The sequence below is a fragment of the Corythoichthys intestinalis genome, chromosome 17 (assembly GCF_030265065.1).
Source record: "Corythoichthys intestinalis isolate RoL2023-P3 chromosome 17, ASM3026506v1, whole genome shotgun sequence".
NCBI classification, from domain to species: domain Eukaryota; kingdom Metazoa; phylum Chordata; class Actinopteri; order Syngnathiformes; family Syngnathidae; genus Corythoichthys; species Corythoichthys intestinalis.
Window position 1 is genome coordinate 823,407 of NC_080411.1, and position 22,096 is coordinate 845,502.

The 22,096-nt window shown below is 39.1% G+C and overlaps 1 protein-coding gene across 5 annotated transcripts in view; it reads right to left on the reverse strand.

Annotated features, from left to right (window-relative positions):
* Window positions 1-22,096, reverse strand: part of LOC130905299 (rab GTPase-activating protein 1) — a 158,731-nt gene that overhangs the window by 10,593 nt on the left and 126,042 nt on the right. For all 5 annotated transcript variants that reach the window (XM_057818551.1, XM_057818550.1, XM_057818547.1 and 2 more), the window contains 10 exons: window positions 19,785-19,859; window positions 14,909-15,034; window positions 12,974-13,117; window positions 12,231-12,272; window positions 11,947-12,075; window positions 7,891-7,983; window positions 7,189-7,299; window positions 3,239-3,343; window positions 2,731-2,814; window positions 787-858 (listed from right to left, as the gene is read on the reverse strand). In XM_057818551.1, the coding sequence (XP_057674534.1) occupies window positions 787-858; window positions 2,731-2,814; window positions 3,239-3,343; window positions 7,189-7,299; window positions 7,891-7,983; window positions 11,947-12,075; window positions 12,231-12,272; window positions 12,974-13,117; window positions 14,909-15,034 (906 nt within the window). In that variant the 5' untranslated portion in view covers window positions 19,785-19,859. The remainder of the gene's footprint in view (window positions 1-786; window positions 859-2,730; window positions 2,815-3,238; window positions 3,344-7,188; window positions 7,300-7,890; window positions 7,984-11,946; window positions 12,076-12,230; window positions 12,273-12,973; window positions 13,118-14,908; window positions 15,035-19,784; window positions 19,860-22,096) is intronic.

Here is a 22,096-nt window from a genome sequence, read left to right on the forward strand (position 1 = left end):
GACACTGTCTTGAGCATTAATGAATGCTGTTCAAAGATGTCATTCAGTGTCGTCCGGCAAATGATTTCACTTTTGAATGGATGTAAAAGATCCGAGCTGGACAAACTGATCAAATTTACCGGATGACACTTAATGACATCTGTCATAAGCATTCATTAATGCTTATGATAGTGTCGTGTCATAATTAGGACGATTTTATGACAGTCAAATAAAGTGTTACATGTTAATCCGAATAAATCAACAAATAAACCGGCACTGGACTATAAACCAGAGGATTCAAAATGAGGGGATCTTGAGTGTCCTTATTGTCTGAACACTTTTAAGTTTGATATACTGTACTCCCACTGTGGTTGTTCATTATGTTTTATTTATTAACTCACCCAAGCCATAACTGGACCTTACCCAGGCCAAAGCAGGACTCTTTCTATGGTTTAAGCAGGACTCTCATATATAACATAGTAAGAGATTTTGGTCTTTTTCATTTTAAGTGGACCAAATCAATTACCGTAATTTTCGAACTATAAGCCGCTACTTTTCCCCCTCATTTTGAATCCATCCATCCAATTCATTCGAAATTGTCGAAAAGCTTTATTCATTGACTTATTTTTGGACGAAAACTTTTGATTTTCACAGGCGAAACCAGAGGGCTGCCAAAACAACACTGGTGTAATTGTTATCATATATGATGCATCAGTGATGTGTGCATTGACATCAAAGATCTTGCCTTTTTTTGTTCCACCAGGCAGAGTTAACACAGGTTCAATTGTGTGAGAAAGGAAAACTTACTCTGATTTTCTCCAGCTCTCCTCGATTGGCTGACTGCTGCTTCTCCAACCGCTCGCTCAGCTGGGAGCAGATCTGAAAGAAAACCAGTTGCGATAAGAAAAGTTCCAGTAAAGTTTGGACAAGATTTAAACCCTGGGATTTGAAAAAGGGCAGAGTTCCTTTCGCAAAATGTCACAAAGAACATTTACATCACATCTTAAAAGGATGACTTATGAAACACGTAGCACTAAACCAACTGGAATTGAAGCAATTTGTGTATGATATCATTCGGGAGGCACAGAGACTGACTTTTGAACGTTCAATATTGAGGAGAACAATTAGTGGCCTGCAAAAACAGCTTTATGTACAACGTGATTTACTTTCTAAATATTGATCATAGATAATAATATATAAATAATAATAATCATAATATATGGCGGAAACACAGACAAGACTGAAAAAGCAGTTTCTGCTTTTACACTCCTCTTTAGAAGAAACTGCTGTATTTTAAGCCAAAAGAACTGTTGTGTTTGATAGAACAATATGTCTATATGCTGCCATAGCAGATTCATGGCACAATGGGCCCCCGAACTATTTTTAATTTGTCCGTTTTAGCCTGGAGACCCCCGTTTACAGATGTCGCGCAACCGCTTTTGTTTCAACCCAGCCATAAAACGAAGGTAATTAATTATATTTATTATTCAAAATTAGGGCTGTCAAAATGATCGCGTTAACGGGCGGTAATTAATTTTTAAAATGAATCACGTTCAAATATTTGACGCAATTAACGCACATGCCCCGCTCAAACAGACTAAAATGACAGTACAGTGTAATGTCCGCTTGTTACTTGTTTTTTGGTGTTTGGCTCCCTCTGCTGGCACTTGGGTCCAACTGATTTTATGGGTTGGTACCATGAGTGAGCATGGTGTAATTATTGACATCAACAATGGCGAGCTACTAGTTTATTTTTTGATTGAAAATTTTACAAACTTTAATCAAACGAAAACATTAAGACTTATGTACCGTATGTTGAATGTATATATATCAGTTTTGTGTCTTATCTTTCCATTCCAACAATAATTTACAGAAAAATATGGCATATTTTATAGATGGTTTGAATTGCGATTAATTACGATTAATTAATTTTTAAGCTGTAATTAACTCGATTAAAAATTTTAATTGTTTGACAGCCCTGTTCAAAATGTTTGTCGTTTTTAGCTTAGAATCATTAATTGATGTCTCATATTTCCTTTAAAAAAATAATAAATTAAAAAAAAAAACACTTTAAAAAATGATTCACCCGCATATTTTAAACTTTTAAACAAATGACGTCACAATGAAGAAAAGGATAAGCATGACATTTTTTTATTTAAATTCTATGCGCCAAATGAGCAATATTTCAGTATTGCTTACATGGCCGAGACGGGGCAAATTGACACACCCACATCATGTCATGCACACAAGTCAAGGCTTATGTGCGTCATATCACATTTTGTAATTGCAATGATTGTCAGTGATACCGATGATGATGACAATAAAATTCCATTAAAAAAAAAAAAATTATACACGCACGCGCACGATGATAAAACGCAGCCGTGAAAATGACTGCCCTCATTTTTATTTACCGTGCGATAAATGGACAGGCTTAGCAACTTCAATAAAACATGCCGTTAGTTAGTTGGATGGACTTACGATCTGCTAGCTTTGTTTCGTTGATATAAGACTGTTTCAGCCACTCTGGTGCGTTTTATTTGGCTTTTTGCTGCTTTCCTACCAAGCGTCCGACATTAAAAAAAATCTCCCGAAAAATGTTCTCCTCGGATATACACAATTCACTTAAGTCACCCTTTTTAACTTCGAAACGGTGAATTTCGCCGAAAGGTGAGATATTTTCATGCCTGTTAATAGACAATGTGTAGTGGCTAATAAAGTCCTTTAAGTGTTTTCATTTGAGTGTGACCATACCTGCTTATATTCCCCAATAATGGAGCCGTTCTTCTTAATCTCGGATTCTGACTTGTCGAGTTCTCGTCTGCACATCTCCTTAAGCTGCGGACACATATGTCGGGCTGTTAGAGGTCAGGGACAAGGAGAGATTTGAGTGTCCCTGTCTGGCCCCCAGAGGCTACATTTCTGTGTTGCCGCCACGAAATGTAAAGGAGATAGAAACATATTGGCAGGCTTGATGCTGAGGGCAAAGTCACGTCCTCTGCAACAAGCACATTAATCTCTCTCTTGTAGCTGTATACAGGGAAAAACACAGGACAGCACAAGAGGAGAGCAGAGAAGACACAAGGTGGCAGCTCTGTCCTCCTTGCCCGGTCTTCAACTAAACTGAGATATATTATGTCAGAGAAAAGTGGATGTCTGACACTGAGGGTTTGAAAGCAGCAGAGGGCCCCAACAAACAGAAGGCTGTGATTATTTTTGACAGGTTCATTTTATCTGTCATCCAACTGTGGTGCACTCTGACCTGCGCCGACTCTTCTTCCAGTCGTCTCTTCTCATCCTCAGAGTCGACCAGTTTCTGTTTGGTCAGCAGCAGCTCCTTGTTCAAGGCGTCAGCTTTCTCCTCGGCCTGACGCACAAAAATGGTGACAAGGGCATGATGTTGAGGTCACGGGAGACGCAATCTTGAGAGCATCCTTCGCATTCTGGTCTATTTCAGAAATTCAGTGTTCGAATTCCATCTTAATTTCACATTCCCGCCCCGCAATAAATGCATGTTACATGACTTGAAAAAAGTTGTCCATATGTGCGTATGGTTGTTTGTCTATGTTTGACATGGTTTTACCTGGCAATACGCAAACACTTGCACTACATTGTAAACAATCTTGACTAGGTCATAATGCAAATCTATTCAAAGATAAAGTCCCAAACAAAAATACACACCGTCCGAGGCTTCAACTGGGACCATGTGCTTTGGTCAGATGACACCAAGATTGAGCTTTTTGGCAACAAACACTCTAAGTGGGTCTGGCGTGCCACAAAAGATGCGCATGCTGAAAAGCACATCATAGCCACTGTGAAGTATGGGGGTGGGTCAATGATGCTGTGGGGCTGTTTCGCTTCCAAAGGCCCTGGGAATCTTGTTAGGGTGCGTGGCATCATGAATGCTTTGAAATATTTTAAATCAAAATCTGTTGCCCTCTGCCCGAGAGCTGAAGATGGGTCATCACTGGGTCTTTCAGCAAGACAATGACCCTAAACCAGGGGTGTCCAAACTTTTTGCAAAGGGGGCCAGATTTGGCGTGGTAAAAATGTAGGGGGCCGACCTTGGCTGACGTCCTTTACGTAGAATAATATATTTATGCAAATAGTAGCAAGCCATTCTGTGTGTCACATTTGCTTTATTTATTTATTTTTTTTAATTAATAATTTCAACAATCTTGCAACTAGCCTTTGTGGTGTTCTGTTTCGACTCTCGGGCTCTTGCAAAATGCTGCTGCTGTAAAATTAAACTAGTTTCAAGTTGCTTCAATTTCTCGCTACGTATTTTTCCTGTAATCTTGTCGTACATGTCAGCATGCCTTTGATTGTGATTTTTTTGGTAATATTGCCTCACATTGAACTCTTTAAAAACAGCGACTGTCTCTTTGCAAATGAGGCAGACACAGTTGTTGCGTATTTTAGTGAAGAAATAGTCCAATTTCCACTATCCTTGAAGCGTCAGCAGTTGCAGTCAACTTTCTTTTTTGTTGTTGATTGTCGCCATTTTAGAAAATTGGGTCACACGGGGTAATCTTAGAGTGCTGCTGCCTTTTACTGGGTAAACGAGGAGCAGCATTTAGTGTGTAGGTTACTTCATATGCTGGTAGCAGTACTGCTGACCAATTTATTAAGTCTGTGTGCGGGCCAGACGTTATTGATTTTATGACAGAGGCTGGGGGCCGGATGAAATTTGTCCACGGACCGCATTTGGCCCCCGGGCCGGACTTTGGACATGTCTGCCCTAAACATATGGGCAAATCTACACAGAAATGGTTCACCAGACACAAAATCAAGCTCCTCCCACGGCCATCTCAGTCCCCAGTTCTTGTTTTGTTGGCAAAAGGGGGATGTACAAAATATTAACACCAGGGGTGCTAATAATTGTGACACACATTATTTGATGTCAAATAATTATGTCTTTATGTGGGATTTTTTTCCCCACTGAATGAATGCACTTGTATTGAAGGTTGGATGTTTCTCTTTTTTTCCATTAAGGTCCCATATTATTTGAATTAAAAAATATATATTAGAAGCTAAAAAACCCATTTTTTTCAGGGGTGCCAATAATTATGGAGGGCACTGTATATGAGTCTCCATGAGCAGTGGCATCCAAAAATTCAAAGTCGTTCTCTTATAAAATCCCAGTTCATTATTTTCTATATAACACAATTTAAAATGCCTATAAAATTCTCAGATTTTACACTAAGATGCACAAAAATCACCAATTGCAGAGATAATCACCTATATTTTCAGGATCCATAGCTATATTTAACATAACATATATAAGTTTTTGACCAAAATAGCAACTTATTATTTTTTTATGTACTGCAAGTTTTCAACAGCTAATAAATCACTCCATTTAACATGAGAAACTTAATACTTGAGGAAAACATGCAGAATCAATTATAAATCATATGTACCGTATTGGCTCGAATATAAGATGGCCCTAATTATAAGACGACCCCCTCTTTGTCAAGACTCAAGTTTGAAAAAAAGACTTTTTGAACAGCAAATTAATTTTTATACAGAAAATAATGACAGTCCATCTGAAACAAATGATCATAACAATATATTTGAGAGAAAAAGCATGTTATTTTGCCTCATTCAAATCTTAATATCTGAACATTTAAATATGTCAACTAAAGTGCACTTACATTCGTAAATGGATGGCTTCTGGTTTTTGAAATGTAAATAAACCAATCTATTATGATAAAACAACAAAATTGCAATAACAGCATTAACCATCAAAGTGAAGTCTAACTAACTGTAGTCTTGAAACAAATCTGAATAAGGAAAAACATTGCAATAAAATAATGCAAACTGGTTAAACTTGTGAGTAGCTGAGATCTGTCATGACAGAACATTGCTTCAATGATATCTGGCGCCATCTAGCGTCGTGAATGGGTATAATGTCTAGACCGCGAATATGAGACGACCCCCACTTTTTCAGTCTTATTTCAATGTAAAAAAAATACCATCTTTTATTCGGGCCAATACGGTAAATAGATTATTAATAAATTCTATATACAATCACAACTTATTATAGAATAGAACAGCTCTTTATTATCATTATACCACTATAAACTGTTAGCCAATGAGACTAGCAGGCACCAAAGGTAAACAGAGCTTTTTCCGTTGAAAATTCTTGGGAATAAATGCTTAAATTGAATTCTTTATAGATATGGACGTAAAACAGTCTCGATTCTTGGTTAAAAGCAAAGATAACGTGAAGTTAGCGTTTATTTTGCGTATATTGACGAAGTACAATGCTACTATGTTTGCGAATGAGGCTAGCAGGCGCATATGTAAACAGAGCTTTTCTGGCGAAAATTCTTGTGAGTAAATGCTTAAATCCCTGAACTCTTCATAGATATGGACGTAAAAGAGTGTCAGTTATTGGTTAAAAGCAACGAAACTGTATAGTTGGCGTTTATTTTATGTATATTGATGAAGTACCATGCTACTATGTTAGCGGATGAGGCTAGCAGGCGCCTGGCATAAAAGGAACTTTTCTGGTGAAAATTCTTGTAAATAAATGCTTAAATCCCCGAATTCTTCCTAGATATGGACGTAAAACGGTCTCAAAACAAAACAAAAAAAACGTACAACATTTATTTCGCGTAAATATTGCCAACTATAATGCGAGTCAGTCCCATGTGTAAACAAAGAAGAAAATTCCTGCGAATAAATGCTTCAATCACGCATGCACGGTACGAAAAATATTTACCTTGAATCGTCGAACAAATCGCTCCTGAGACAATCCTTCCTGTTTGTATGCATATTTAAATCCAATGGATAAATAAATCTAAGCTTAAATCCTACATGAGCGTGTGCCATCTATTACTAAATGAAGCTCGGCCCCCTCTGATGAGGTGTCACGCAAAGAACAACCAGGTGTCAGGTCAATAGCTTTTTGAAGTCTAGAGTTTTGCTTTAAAGTATTGAATTACAAACTCCACAATGGATGGATTGAGTATAATATTGAGGGTGGTGTTTGAAAACAGTTTGGAAAAATCACTTGGGTATAGTAATTAAAAATCAACATTTAATAAAATGACGAAACACAGTGAGGTCTTTGTTTTGAAGATAATTCTTTGACTGTCACTGGCCACAGTGTTTGCTCCAGACAGAAAACAAATATGCAACTTGGTTGCTATGATTACGCCATAGAGGAGGTTTCACAAAACCGTCAAATGCCAGCCTTTTACTTACGTTATCAAGGTCTTTGCGTAGGGCAATCTTGCTGCTGACCAGCTCGTGCGCCAGGTCGTCATTCTCTTGTTCCAAGCGCATGTTGGCCTCCTGCAAACGACGGTTCTCCCTCTGCGGGCCGGCGTAGACACACAAATCAAACAAGAGCAAATGAGGAAGGAAGCTCAGGGAAGTAAACCTAGGGAGTGGCTCAAATCAGCGGAAGACTGGAAGTATAAGCAAATTTCAACTAATGTTTAGGGGAAAGCTAAACCCATTCATTACTCAGAGGCTGGAAATATTTTAACCGTTACTTAATGTGCTAGAAAGTCAAGAAGCATCGAGCGGGACTGCAAGAACATAACTGCTGTACCCAAAGAATTTATGGTCAAAAAAATTTACATGAGGACTCTAACTGATGATGAATGTATTCCTGCTCACTTTTAGTGCCATCTTAATCGCAATTGGTGGCGGTTTGCAGAAGAAAGTACCAGCCAGCAGCCGCAGATGACAGTAATGAGCTACAAGTAAATAATGACTTTTACATTCAAATTCTATTTAAAAACACTGCGTTGACCCTGTGCAGAGTCCAACTACCTCTTTCCTCTTAAGGTCGGACTATACGGCTAACGCTGCGCACCTGCACAGTTCCATGTTAATTTATAAAAAGCACAGCAAGTTAATCATAAGCTTGATGTAAATTGAGTGAGGGTGCATACAAACCTCATATCTCTCAATAGGCGCCTCTTGCTGCTCCTGCTGCTCCCTAATGGTGTGGTACTCCTTCTCAAACTTCTTCAGCTTCTTCTGGCTGATCTGAAGCATAACAATAACATTATTTACACTCGGTTCCACAAATATTGGGACACAATGTTTTTTTTTTTTTTGTGGGTGTCTTTCTGTAACCACCATAGTAATGGTTTCGAAACAAAAAGTACAAGATTTGCATTCCCTGTAAACGTTGAATTTTAATTTGACGGGATAGATTTCCAAATCAGGTCAGCAGAGTAGGAAATTGGTATATGTGGCTCCCACGTTTCAAGGGACCAAAGCTTAAAGGGTACTTTGGATAGAAAGACATGTAGTTCTTAATAGATACAGTAAATGTTAGTACGAGTTACAACAACTTGATAGTAAAACCCCTCTGAATGTTTTCGTTTTAATCAAATTTGTAAAATTTTAAATAAACAAAAAAAAACTAGTAGCTCACCAATGTTGTTGACGTTGCACGACAGTGACGTCACATGGCCACGCTGCCATACCACACGCTGCCAGTGTCACTCTTTAACTATGCACTGTAGTGATTTGTATACACCACAAGGTGTCATTGGCGAGGTTTAAATTAATAAGAGCTCAAGACAATGTGTGCATTTAGTCCCTCGACTACAGTGGCCTAGAGGTGTCAGGCGAAATACAAAGTCCAAACACTTTGCAAATAGAAAAAGCACGAACCCCAATTGCAAACGCTTTGCAAAAGATAAAAAGCATGTACGCAAACTGACACATCACTAAAGCAAATGGTTCGCAGCAAGACCGCAAAAGGCTCGCAAGACAATTGCAAAGACGATGACCCAGAAGTTAAAATAATAATAATAAAAAGATGACACTTTGTATATTGCTATATGTGCTTTGTGACTATCTCTACGGGCCTCCGTAAAGCTGCCCCCCATTGCGTCTGATGGGGGGGGGGTTTCATCATTTAAAGATAGATTCAAGTCAAGATTTTGCCAATTTAGGAGTATTTTAGATAAAAAGTTACTTAAATTCGCTAGGAGGGTTCACTACAACAGAGCCTTTCTGAGAAGTCTACTGCTTCAAAATGGCGACTGTTTATTAATGCCGCCGTCTGTCATTTCGCATGTAGTTCTATAAGCGTGTGATATCTAGGCGTAGATTGTAGACTGTCGGCTACAGTTAGGAAATATTGGAGCCACCTAGCTTAGCATCGCGTTTGCTACAGCGTCACAACAAACACTCTTCTCTCTCCGTGTGTCTGACTTTTCTCGCATCATTCAACCAACATAGTAACGCAACGTAACGCACATTGTCTCGTTGCCGAAACGGTGACAAAATCCGAACGGAGAAAAAAAAAACGTAATGCACGAAAAACGTACAGATTTTGAACGTACAGCGTACGCGTTTAAAAATCAGTGCTCACCTATACGAATTACGCCGAAACTGTACAACCTGACAGGTATGATATTGTGACTAAATTTTGCCATCCAGTGTATTTGTTGAGCTAAACGAGTTGCTAAAATGTTTAAATAGAATTTGACCGAAGTTTGGGTAAGTTTTATGTGTAGTCTGCGCATTTATCATGATTGTGAATGGCAGATGTCTTTGCATTGTTGTTTAACTGCGTGGGAATAGGATCTCATTAATACAGACTGAAGCACTTTTCTTTTTGTAAACATTAGTTTTGGAGAGATATGAATATAATTTTTTTTTTGTATTTTCCCTATATGACACTTATGTTTGCTGTGAAGGAGTTGACGAAGCTTATGCCAGTAGACGGGGCGGTCCGAGCTACGAACCTGAACGCCTGTGTCCACTCTCCTTTCTCTATGCCTTACACCCCCTTGTGCATTAAAGGAAAAGTACGGCATCAGTCAAGGGACAGAACACACTGATTGGCTTGATCCCTAATTAATTTAAAACTAGCCATTGACACCTTGTGGTGTATTTAATCTCACAAATTTATATAATTAAAGATTGACAGGTTGTTGTTTGTTTTTTTTTCTAGCGTGATACTGAAGTACGGCGGCGTGGCCCTACGACGTCACCACCCAGTGACATCAACAATAGCGACCTACTAGTTAAAATACTTATTGAAACGAAAACATTAGTTGGGGTTTGATTATCATAACTTATCATAACTACATGTCTTTCTATCCGTGGATCCGTTTAACGGACAAACGGCTGCTCAGTTATTCCATGACCAGGTGAGTAGTTTTCATTAAACCATTCACAAGGTGCAAATAAAGTGTCTAGAGTTCATTTCCAGTGTGCTATTTGCATTTGGGATATGTGTCTCAGCTTGTGTTGGTTGACTTATATCTAAAACGGTTCAACAGTGACTCTTACTGGCAAAAGGAAACAATGCAGGTATCAATAATTCAATGGTGTTGATTAAAATAAAGAAAATGGAAGAGACGGCGAGAACCAAAAGTGGTATTTGCCATGTGGTGATTTTGCCATGTGGCATTTTTTCTTTGCCATGTGGTAAAATTGATGTTGCCATGTGGCAAAATGTATTTTGACACGTGGAAAATGTTTTTGGGTACGTGGCAAAATGCATTTATTACATATGGATATATATTGTATGTCATTTTTTGGGGGGTACACAGCATTTTTGCAGGCTATGCACGTCCATGCCATTGACGGCTATGCACGTCCAAATTTTGCATTCTTTTTAAATGGCAGAAAAACGTGTGGCTGTGATTTTTGACCATACACTTACCAACACAGTGCATTGACATTCAACTGGCACCCAAGTCAGGCTATGCCATTGACGGCTGTGCACGTCCGAATTTTCCATTCATTTTGAATGGCAGAAAAACATGTGGTTGCGATTTTGAAAAACACGATAAAATCAGATTCGTGCTTTAAGACCTGCGGTATCAACCTAGCCTAAAAGTCTCAGGTTTTTCTAAAGGGCTATATAAATTAGGGCTGTCAAACGATTCAAATTTTTAACCGAGTTAATTACAGCTTAAAAATTAATTAATCGTAATCAATCGCAATTCAAACCATCTATAAAATATGCCATATTTTTCTGTAAATTATTGTTGGAATGAAAAGATAAGACACAAGATGGATATATACATTCAACATACGGTACATAAGTACTGTATTTGCTTATAACAACAATAAATCAACAAGATGGCATTAACATTTATTAACATTCTGTTAAAGCGATCCATGGATAGAAAGACTTGTAGTTCTTAAAAGATAAATGTTAGTACAAGTTGTAGAAATTTTATATTAAAACTCGTCTTAATGTTTTTGTTTTAATAAAATTTGTAGCCCACCATTGTTGATGTCAATAATTACACAATGCTCATGAGTGCTGAGCCCATAAAATCAGTCGCACCCAAGCGCCAGCAGAGGGTGACAAAAAACACAAGTAACAAGTGGCCATGACACTGCTGTCATTTTAATCTGTTTGAGCGGGGCATGTGCGTTTATTGCGTCAAATATTTTAACGTGATTAATTTTAACGCCCGTTAACGCGATCATTTTGACAGCCCTAATATAAATACATTTGAATTGGAATATGGAGTAATGGAGGGAGTGCTCCCACGAGCACAGAGTGAGGCATGTTGAAAACAATCAGCCCGCTAAACGTAACTTTGGGGTTAGATATTTTCTATTATATCGCTCAGTTTGTGTAAAAAAAGGTTTATTTGGTCATACATGGGGCAATTCAGAGTCATTCTCCATTAGCCATAACAGAAGGAAAAAATTAATGCAGTACAGGGGTTTCGCTTCCTGTGATGATATACCTGACTAGCAGGTGTTTTTATATGGTCATGCACTTTTGAGAAATGGGTCTATGCCTTTCTTGGCAGAGACCAAAATCAAAAACACGTGCGCCATAGTCAGCTTTGGCACGAATATAGATTTATGTTGTGTTATACAACAACTGTTTCTCCATTTGTGTTTGCACTTTTGGAGAAATAAACAGTTTAACCTCTGTTGAACTACATGTCTTGTCACCCTTTGGTCAAAAGTCATTTTCAACTCTCACCGAGGGACAGTGCGCACAGTCTCTCTCACCTTCATGCTACAAGCCAGCTCCATCAGTTTCTTGGCATTTTCCTCCGAGCGATATCTTTTGGGAACCGGAACACGGAAAAATTTTAAGGCGCCCTCAAAGTCTGTTTGGATCAGATCATCTTTTGATGTCTGAGGAGGAGGAAGAAGAAACGGGTGAGGTTTCCCATTTATATACTTTTGATGATGAATATCAGTCTATAAGATAAGAGGCGTATAATAATATGTAGACATAGAAAGTCCAATAAGAAATATGGAGGGTCAAATAGAAATGTTATAAATTGTACCTTGAGAAGTGCCAGCGCCACATTGAAGATTACACTGATGCCCTGAGGATGACAATTGGATTCGTTCAAATACATTTGAATATAGTACCGTATTGGCCCGATTCAATTCATTCAAATAAGACTGAAAAAGAGGGGGTCGCCTTATATTCGTGTTCTAGACGCCTCTGCAAAGCCCTTTGAGACAACCTTGTTGTGATATAGGGCTATACAAATAAAATTGAATTGACTAGACATTATACCCATTCACGACGCTAGATGGCGCCAGATATCATTGAAGCCATGTTCTGTCATGACAGATCTCAGCTCCTCTCAAGTTTAACCAGTTTGCATTATTTTATTGCAATGTTTTTCCTTATTCAGATTAGTTTCAAGACTACAGTTGTAGTTAAGACTTCACTTTGATGGTTAATGCAGTTATTGCAATTTTGTTGTTTTATCACAATAGATTGGTTTATTTACATTTCAAAAACCAGAAGCCATTCATTTACAAATGTGATTGCACTTTAGTTTACATATTTAAATGTTCAGATATTAAGATTTGAATGAGGCAAACTGACATGCTTTTTCTCTCAAATATATTACTATAATCATTTGTTTCGGATGTACTGTCATTATTTTCTGTATAAAAATTAATTTGGTGTTCAAAAAGTCTTTTTTCAAACTTGAGTCTTGAAAAAGAGGGGGTCGTCTTATAATCAGGGCCAAAACGGTAATATGTGTGGCGTGTTGTTGCATGAATTTACCTCACACAGTAGCAAGTCAATGATATGGAAGACCATGTAAAGAGGGAACTTGGCTGTAAAGAGGGTGAGGAACCATTGGGAGGCATACATGTGAGCCTCCAGACCCACGTTCAGGAAATGGTTATACAAATCTGGAATATATTCCTGATAAAATATAAAGGGACAACCGGGAAAGGGTTAGCATACAGTATTCTTAGTAGGGATGTCCCCTATCCGATCGCGCCATTTTTCACAGGATCGGAATCAGGTATTTAAAAAAAAAAAAAAAAAAAAAAGGGATTGGGTTTTTAATTTGAAAAAAGAATATAGTAACAAAATAAATAAAAAGTTAACAAAATACAATGGCATTGCCAAAAGAAACATAAATATATGTGTTTTATATTCCGCAACACTCCCGGAAAAAGCGGAAGAACTACAGTAAACAGTACGGTACTGTAACATGTTTGGAATTTTTGTTGAAATATTCCCCCCCAGTATCGGATCGGGACTCGATATCGGCAGATTCTCAAAATCAGGCTACTCGGCCTCTGACTCGGGTGCAAAAATATGCCGTCGGGACATCACTTATTCTTACTACTTTAATTTGGAAGCAAAAGTCGTGTGCGCAATTGTACATACAGTGGTATGAAAGAGTCTCTGAACCTTTTGGAATTTCTCACATTTCTACAAAAAAATCACCATCAAATTAGGGCTGGCAAACGATTAAAATTTTTAATCGAGTTAATCACAGCTTAAAAATTAATGAATCGTAATTAATCACAATTCAAACCATCTATTAAATATGCAATATTTTTCTGTAAATTATTGTTGGAATGGAAAGACATAAGATGGATATATACATTCATCATACTGTACATAAGTACTGTATTTGTTTATTATAAAAATAATTCAACAAGATGGCATTAACATTAACATTCTGTTGAAGCGATCCATGGATAGAAAGACTTTTAGTTCATAAAAGATACATGTTAGTACAAGTTATAGAAATTTCATACTAAAACGCCTCTTAATGTTTTCGTTTTAATAAAATTTGTAAAATTTTCAATCAAAAAATAAACTAGTAGCTCACCATTGATGATGTCACTAATTACACAATTCTCATGGTGCTTAAACCCATAAAATCAGTCGCACCAAAGCGCCAGCAGAGGGAGACAAAAAACACAAGTAACAAGTGGCCATGACACTGCTGTCATTTTAATCTGTTTGAGCGGGGCATGTGCGTTAATTGCATCAAATATTTTAACGTGATTAATTTACAAAAGGGTTGCTTCAGGGCCTGGACAACTTGAATTTATTAATGGAAGAATGAATTCAAAACTTTTGCAGGATGTTTGGCAGGAAAACCTGAGGCTGTCTGTCAGAGAGTTGAAGCTAAAAAAAAAAAGGATCGATGCTACAACAAGACAATGATCCATAACACAAAATTAAATCAACTTCAGCATGATTTCAGAAGAACAAAATCCACGTTCTGGAGTGGCCAAGTCAAATTCCAGACATGAACCCCATTGAGATGCTGTAGCATGACCTAAAGACAGCGATTCTTGTCAGACGTCTCAGGAATCTGACTGAACTACAGCAGTTTTGTAGAGAAGAATGGGCCAAGATTAGTCCTGACAGACTGATCTGCAGCTACAGGAAGTGTCTGGTTGAAGTTATTGCTGCCAAAGGGGAGCCACAAAATATCAAAGGTGATGGTGCACTTACTTATTTTTCCCCTTCTGTCATTGTTTTCATACTATCCTCATTAAAATATGAAAACCTATAAGTGTTTGGGTGGTTTTAGTTAAAGCAGACACTGTATTTTCCTCTGTTGTTTTGACATAGATCAGATCACATTGGATGGTGATTTCATGCAGAAATGTGAGAAATTCCAAAAGGTTCAGATACTTTTTCATGCCACTGTACTTCTGCGGCCCGTGATGGTGATGCACAAACCTGCATGAGTCTCTCCAGCTGGAAAAACTTGCAATGCAGATCTTCAAAGTTCTGCTTGAACAGATCCCTGAGGCCGTAGTCAAACATGATCTTTACCAACACGCTGAAGGCTTGCTCCTCTGGCATCTGTGTAAAAAATTTGACAATTGTAGTGACAAATCTTCAAATGTTTCTTAGTCAGACCCAGCTATTTGACAAAACTAAATGGACGGAGCCAGGCTCCGTCACATGACACCACACGAAGCGTATCTCAAAACAGTCGATTGTAACGTTCCTAGTGTCCCAGTTCATGAATAGATGAAAAACATTAGGTCCATTTCCAATCAAAATTGTTATCAAGGAAAACAAAACCTGCACACAGTTGCACAAAAGGCCGTGCAATTACAGGAGAATGAATTCATTCATTCATCTCCTGTACAGTTTATCCTCATGATGGTCACGGGGCTTTTGAAAGCTATCCCAGATAACTATGGGCAGGAAGCGGGGTTCATCCTAAACTGGCTGCCGACCAATCGCAGAGCACAAGGAGACAAACAGCCATCCACACTCACAAACACACCTATGGAGAGTTTTATAGAATGTTCAACCAGCCAACCGTGCACATTTTTGGGACGTGGGTGTAAGCCCAAGCACCTGGAGAAAACCCACGCACGGACGGGAAAAACATGCAAACTCCAAACGGAAAGGCCGGAGTATAGACTTCATAATGTATTGACGGGTCAGATCGATCATGCACTGTGCCTCGCATTGAAGTAGGGGGCCGCGCACATAAAGAGGAGCTATTCACAAACACGCACGCAGCGATTTCTGTTACATAAAGTACGAAAGCTGTACCGCATACAAACAGGAAGGATTGTCTCATGAGTGATTTGTTCCAGGATTCAAAGTAGTTGTTATATTTTTCGTACCATGCATGCATTTTGAAACGTCGAGAGAGAGAAAATCAACGGGAGAAATTAGCCGCTACTGCATTGGCATCATAGTTTGCAATATTTACGTAAAATAAACGTTAACTGCACGTTTCTTTTTTTTACTTATAACTAAGAATTGAGAGAATATTAGTTTTACTTCCACATCTATAAAGAATTTGGGGATTTCAGCATTTATTGACAACCGGAGAAGCTCTGTTTACATCAGGTGGCCGCTACGTGGTGGCATTTACGAACAGACGAGCATTGTACTTCGACATATTTACGTAAAGTAACTGCTAACTGCACATTTTTTGTTTGTTTTTGCTTTTAACCAAGAATCGAGACACTTTTACGTCCATGCCTATAAAGAATTCAGGGAATGAAGCATTTATTTGCAAGAATATTCAACAAAAAAAGCTCTGTTTACATCAGGCGGCCGCTAGCTACATTCACTAACAGACTAGCATTGTACTTCAACATATTTACGTAAAATAAACGCTAACTGCACGTTTTTGGTTTTTGTTTTCGACCAAGAATCCAGACTGTTTTACGTCCATACCTATAAAGAATTCGGGGATTTAAGCATTTATTCACAGGAATTTTCACCGAAAAAAGCTCTTTCTTGTACTAAGAGGGACACCACAGTGACTTAACCAACATCATATTCGACAGATTTACGTAAAATAAATTCTAACTGCCCTTTTTTTTGTTTGTTTTTAACCAAGAATCGATGACGAATTTGGGGATTTAAGCAGTGATTCACAAGAAGTTTCACTGGAAAAGCTCTGTTTACATCAGGCAGCTGCGAGCTACAGTCACTAACAGACTGGCGTTGTACTTCGACATATTTACGTAAAATATACGCTAACTGCACGTTTTTTGTTTTTGTTTTTTTTTTTTGCTTTTAACCAAGAATCAAGACTGTTTTACGTTCATATATATAAAGAATTTGGGGGTTTAAGTATTTATTAACAAGAATTTTCACCAGAAAAGCGCTGTTTACATCAGGCGGGCGCTAGCTACATTCACTAACAGACTAGCATTGTACTTCGACATGTTTACGTAAACATATTTACGTAAAATAAACGCTAACTGCACGTTTTTTTTTTGTTTGTTTTCAACCAAGAATCCAGACTGTTTTACGTCCATATCTATAAAGAATTCGGGGATTTAAGCATTTAATCACAAGAAGTTTCACTGGAAAAGCTGTTTACATCAGGTGGCCGCTAGCTACATTTACTAACAGACGAGCATTGTACATCGACATGTTTACGTGAATGATAACGGCACGTTTTTTTTTTTGTTTTTGTTTTGCTTTTAACCAAGAATCGAGACTGTTTTACGTCCATATCTATTAAGAATTCAGGGATTGAAGCATTTATTCACAAGAATTTTCAACAAAAAAGCTCTGTTTACATCAGGCGGCGCTAGCTACATTCACTAACAGACTAGCGTTGTACTTTGAAACATTCACATAAAATAAACGCTAACTGCACGGTTCGTTTTGCTTTTAACCAATGATCGAGACCGTTTTACGTCCATATCTATAAAGAATTTGAGGATTTAAGCATTTATTCACAAGAATTTTCACTGGAAAAGCTATGTTTACATCAGGCGGCCGCTTGCTACATTTACTAACAGACGAGCATTGTACTTTGACATACTTACCGAAAAAAACGCTAACTGCTCTTTTTTTGCTTTTAACCAAGAATCGAGACTTTTACGCCCATAGCTATAAATAATTTGGGGATTTAAGCATTTATTCACTGTCTATGATTTCACTCAGTCAGCTTTGATGGCAGACCCCCTATATATCGGCCCCGCACCCTGTGTCCCGTCAATACATTATGAGGTCTACTGGCCGAGCCCGGGGAACCCTTGCGATCACTACAGTGAAGCAGATGTGCTAATCACTCACCACCACCGTGCCTCACTGGTGATTTGTATTAATAGCCGATGCTTTGAATTGGACAAAAAAAGGCAACACCCGGTTAATTGCCGAGAAATTAGTGATGTTTATTTTTGATGTGGCTCCCAGGTCACTTTGTGAGTGACGTTAATGTTTTGGTTTATTGAAGATTAATTTTGGATATGATGCTTTTTAGATTTTATGCGCAAAAAATGTATATTTGGGGGAGGGTTGTCATTTTCAATAATAATAATAATACATTTTATTTGTAGAGCGCTTTTACCAATGCTCAAAGACGCTTTACAGGAGGAACAGAAACAGCAAACAACGTGAACAGAACAAAACAAAGAAAATAATTATAAGTTAAAAGCTAGTTTAAAAAGGTGAGTTTTTCACAGTTTTTTGAATGTGGGAAGGTCTGAACATGAACGAATGGGTTTTGGGAGTGAGTTCCAAAGGGAGGGGGCGGCAGCGGAGAAGGCTCTGTCCCCCCTAGTTCGGTGTGTTCTTTGTTTGGGCGGTGCGAGGATGTTTCCATTAGAAGAGCGGAGGTGACGGGAAGGGGTGTGGGGACAGAGAAGGTCTGTGAGGTAGGGCGGGGCCAAGTTATTGAGTGCTTTGTAAGTGAGAAGGATGATTTTGAACTGAATTCTGTGTGAAATAGGAAGTCAGTGCAGTTTGTGGAGGACGGGGGTAATGTGGTTCCTATAGGGGGTCCGGGTGAGAAGGCGTGCAGCGGTGTTTTGGATATATTATTGATGAGTTTGGATGGAGAACCGAAGAGAATGCTGTTGCAGTAGTCAAGTCTGGAGGTTATGAAGGCATGGATGAGGGTTTCAGCAGTAGAGAAGGTGAGGGAGGGGCGAAGACGGGCTATGTTTTTGAGATGGAAGAAGGCAGTTCTGGTGATATGGTTGACGTGGTGGTCGAATCTGAGTTTATTGTCAAAAATGATACCAAGGTTGCGTGAATGTGTTGAGAAAGGCAGGGTGCAGTTGTTGAGGGTGAGGGAGAATTGGCTGTCTATGATGTGGGCTGCAGGGTCGAAGATGATTATGTCTGATTTGTTACTGTTGAGTTGAAGATAGTTTTCTTGCATCCAGGAATTAATTTCACTGAGGCAGTTTTGAAGTGTGGATTGGGTGCTGTGCGAGATTTGTTGTGTGGTTAATTAAATTTGGATGTCGTCAGCGTAGCAGTGAAATTGGAGTTCACAGTTGCAAAGGGTTTGTGAATGTACCTATGAAACCACCACAGACCACACTGTAAACCATGACTTTGCACACGTGCTGTGAGATAGTTTCACCTCTAGGTGACAGTGTTGGCCAAAGAAATGATCCAGTCTGCGTGTCTCACTTTTTTTCCTCCCTAACAAGCAATCACAAATGACAGGAATGGGGCACTGCCACCACCCTCTTCAGCATTTTCTTCACCTACTGTATGAGACATTGATCCATGAAATACTGTATGAGGACATGAACACATAGAATTTTTACATATATTTGGATGACATTGTTGACAAATACCTGAATACCAGTAGTAGTCACCAAGTTGTATACATCTCAAAAAGCCTGAAGTCAAAATGATGCACAAACATTCCCATGCATACAGTACGGACACAGGATATTTAAAAATATCAAGTTATATCGTGCTAATTTCATGTTTACCTAGCTAACCCATTCAAGTACGACACTTTAAGGACTTAATTCATGCGTAGACATACAAAGGTCAAATTTGCTGCAAACATCCAAAAAGTCATATTTTGCCAGTGAGGAACGTTTGAGTCCTCTTATTTACACATAAGACGAGTCTCCTGCACATAGAAACTTCCAGAAAGAATGTGGTCGCAAACATCATGGGAGTCAATATCCTAGCCACAAAAATGGTCAAACGTGAGACTGATGTCAAAGAATAATGCTAAACAGTTGCTTTGCTTACTGGAATCCAGGTGATAAGACAATTTAAGGGACGTCAAACAAAAAGAAGACCAGATCCCCTTGGCATTTCAATTTGTTTGATCAAAAATGTGTTTTCCGGGACTGATACGGAAACTCACGTGCAACAGTAGCACAGCAGCCAAGAAGGATTGTCCCTGGCAGTAGCCAATCTCTTCATCATACACAGAATATGCCTGGAGGGAAAAGACAAATACATGGGAACAGAGATTCATTGAATAGGCTTGACTGTTCATGCAAATACCGAAAACAGAAATGGTGATCAGTTAATTTAAAAAAAAAAAAAAAAAAAAATAGGCACAGACTCTGGTCTTGTGACTGTGCTAAATAATAAATGTTGGTCGTCATGTATACTGAAAATGTGCTTAGCATGGTTTGAATGTCTACATGGTGTTTGCATTCTCTCCTCTCTGCCTTTAACCCATTTTAGGTTCATGAAAAGTTTATTATTGCATATTAATTTATTGTTTCATTATTGCTGAAAATATTTCTACAGGAGTGAATGTTTGTATGTATATGTGGCGGCTGGCACCCGGTCAATCATGCAACCCGCGGCTCTAGAGCTGCATGCGGCTCTTTAGCGCTGCCCCAGTGGCTCCCCGGAACTTTTTCAAAAATATTTGAAAATGGAAAAAGATGGGTGAGGGAAACATTTTTAGTTTTAATATGGTTTCTGTAGGGCAGGGTTGGCAACCCAAATGTTGAAAGAGGCATATTGGAGCAAAAAAATAAAATAAAAAACGTGTCTGGAGCTGCAAAAAAAACTGAAAGCCTTATAATGAAGCCAATACATGCTGTATGTATCAATATTAGCTATACCAGCCTACTATCAAAATGACTAAGTTGGCTACAAATACCTAATGAGCCTTCATGATTACCGTATTTTCCGCACTATAAGGTGCACCTGAGAGCCTTCAATTTTCTCAAAAGCCGACAGTGCGCCTTATAATCCCATTTGCCTTATATATTGATCAATATTGGTTCACAAGAAACTGCAATTTCTAGAGAAACTAATCTGGGGCTTTTCTGTGTGGAGAGTTTAGGGTTAGGGTTTCTCAGCCCCACCTAGGTTGGTTTGGGGACATTTCAGAGACAATATCATGTCCTTTCCTGTTGATTTGGGGGACACGTCCTGGTCATAACAGATCATTTGGGGACATTTGGGGGGGGGGGGGGGGGGGGGTCCAGTTCATATCAGGTCATTTGGGGACATTTGGGGGACGTATCCTGGGCATATCAGGTCATTTGAGGACGTTTGGGGGGCGTGTCCTGGTCATATCAGGTCATTTGGGGACATTTGGGGGCGTGTCCTGGTTATATCGGGTTATTTGTGGGGCGTGTCCTCGTCATAACAGGTCATTTGGGGACATTTGGGGGGGGGGGGGGTCCCGGTCATATCAGGTCATTTGGGGACATGGGGGGGAGGTGTCCAAGTCATATCAGGTCAATTTGGGGGCGTGTCCTGATCATATCAGGTCATTTGGGGACATTGGGGGGTCGTGTCCTGGTCATATCAGGTCATTTGGGGGCGTGTCCTGGTCACATAAGGTCATTTGGGGACAATTGGGGGCGTGTCCTGATCATATCAGGTCATTTGGGGACATTTGGGGGGGGGGGGGTGCCCCGGTCATATCAGGTCATTTGAGGGACATTGGGGGGGTTAGTCCAGGTCATATCAGGTCAATTTGGGGGGCGTGTCCAGGTCATATCAGGTCAATTTAGAGGGCGTGTCCTGCTCATATCAGGTCATTTGGGGGGCGTGTCTTGGTCATATCAGGTCATTTGGGGACATTTGGGGGACGTGTCCTATTGATATCTGGTCATTTCCTGTTGATTTGGGGACATGCATATGACATTCCGTTTAGCTCAGCTCCACCTTGTGGATTCATAACGCAATGCCAACCACATCTACTACTACTAATACAACTGTGCCTTATAATGCAGTGCGCCCTATATATGAAAACGTTTTTTTTTTTTAAAAAAGGCCATTGTCCGTGGACTAAATAAATGATAAATATCAGTGGAAACGGATGATGCTACACAACTACTTTATTATGCTTGTTGTTTACACTTGTCTATGGAAAGCTGACGTTAGTAGATTGTTTTTTTTCTTGGAGATGAGATGCGTGTGTGGCAGCCTGGCAGTTGTTTTTTGTTTTAATTTCAAACATTGGCTTTCAAGGGCTGCCGTCATATTTTCGGGATCAAAGCACCGTATAACAGAATGGTGTTCTGGCCCCGAATCTTATAGCGTAACGGTTTTCCGAACTGCACTGGCCCACTTTCACCCCTAGTTGATGGATAATGGAACAGTCGCGCTAGTAGTTAGAGACTCTGAACACACCCAAAGTGTCAAGGTCAACATGAGGATTGAGGCTACTAAAGAAAATTGGATCAATAAGAATGTTCACTT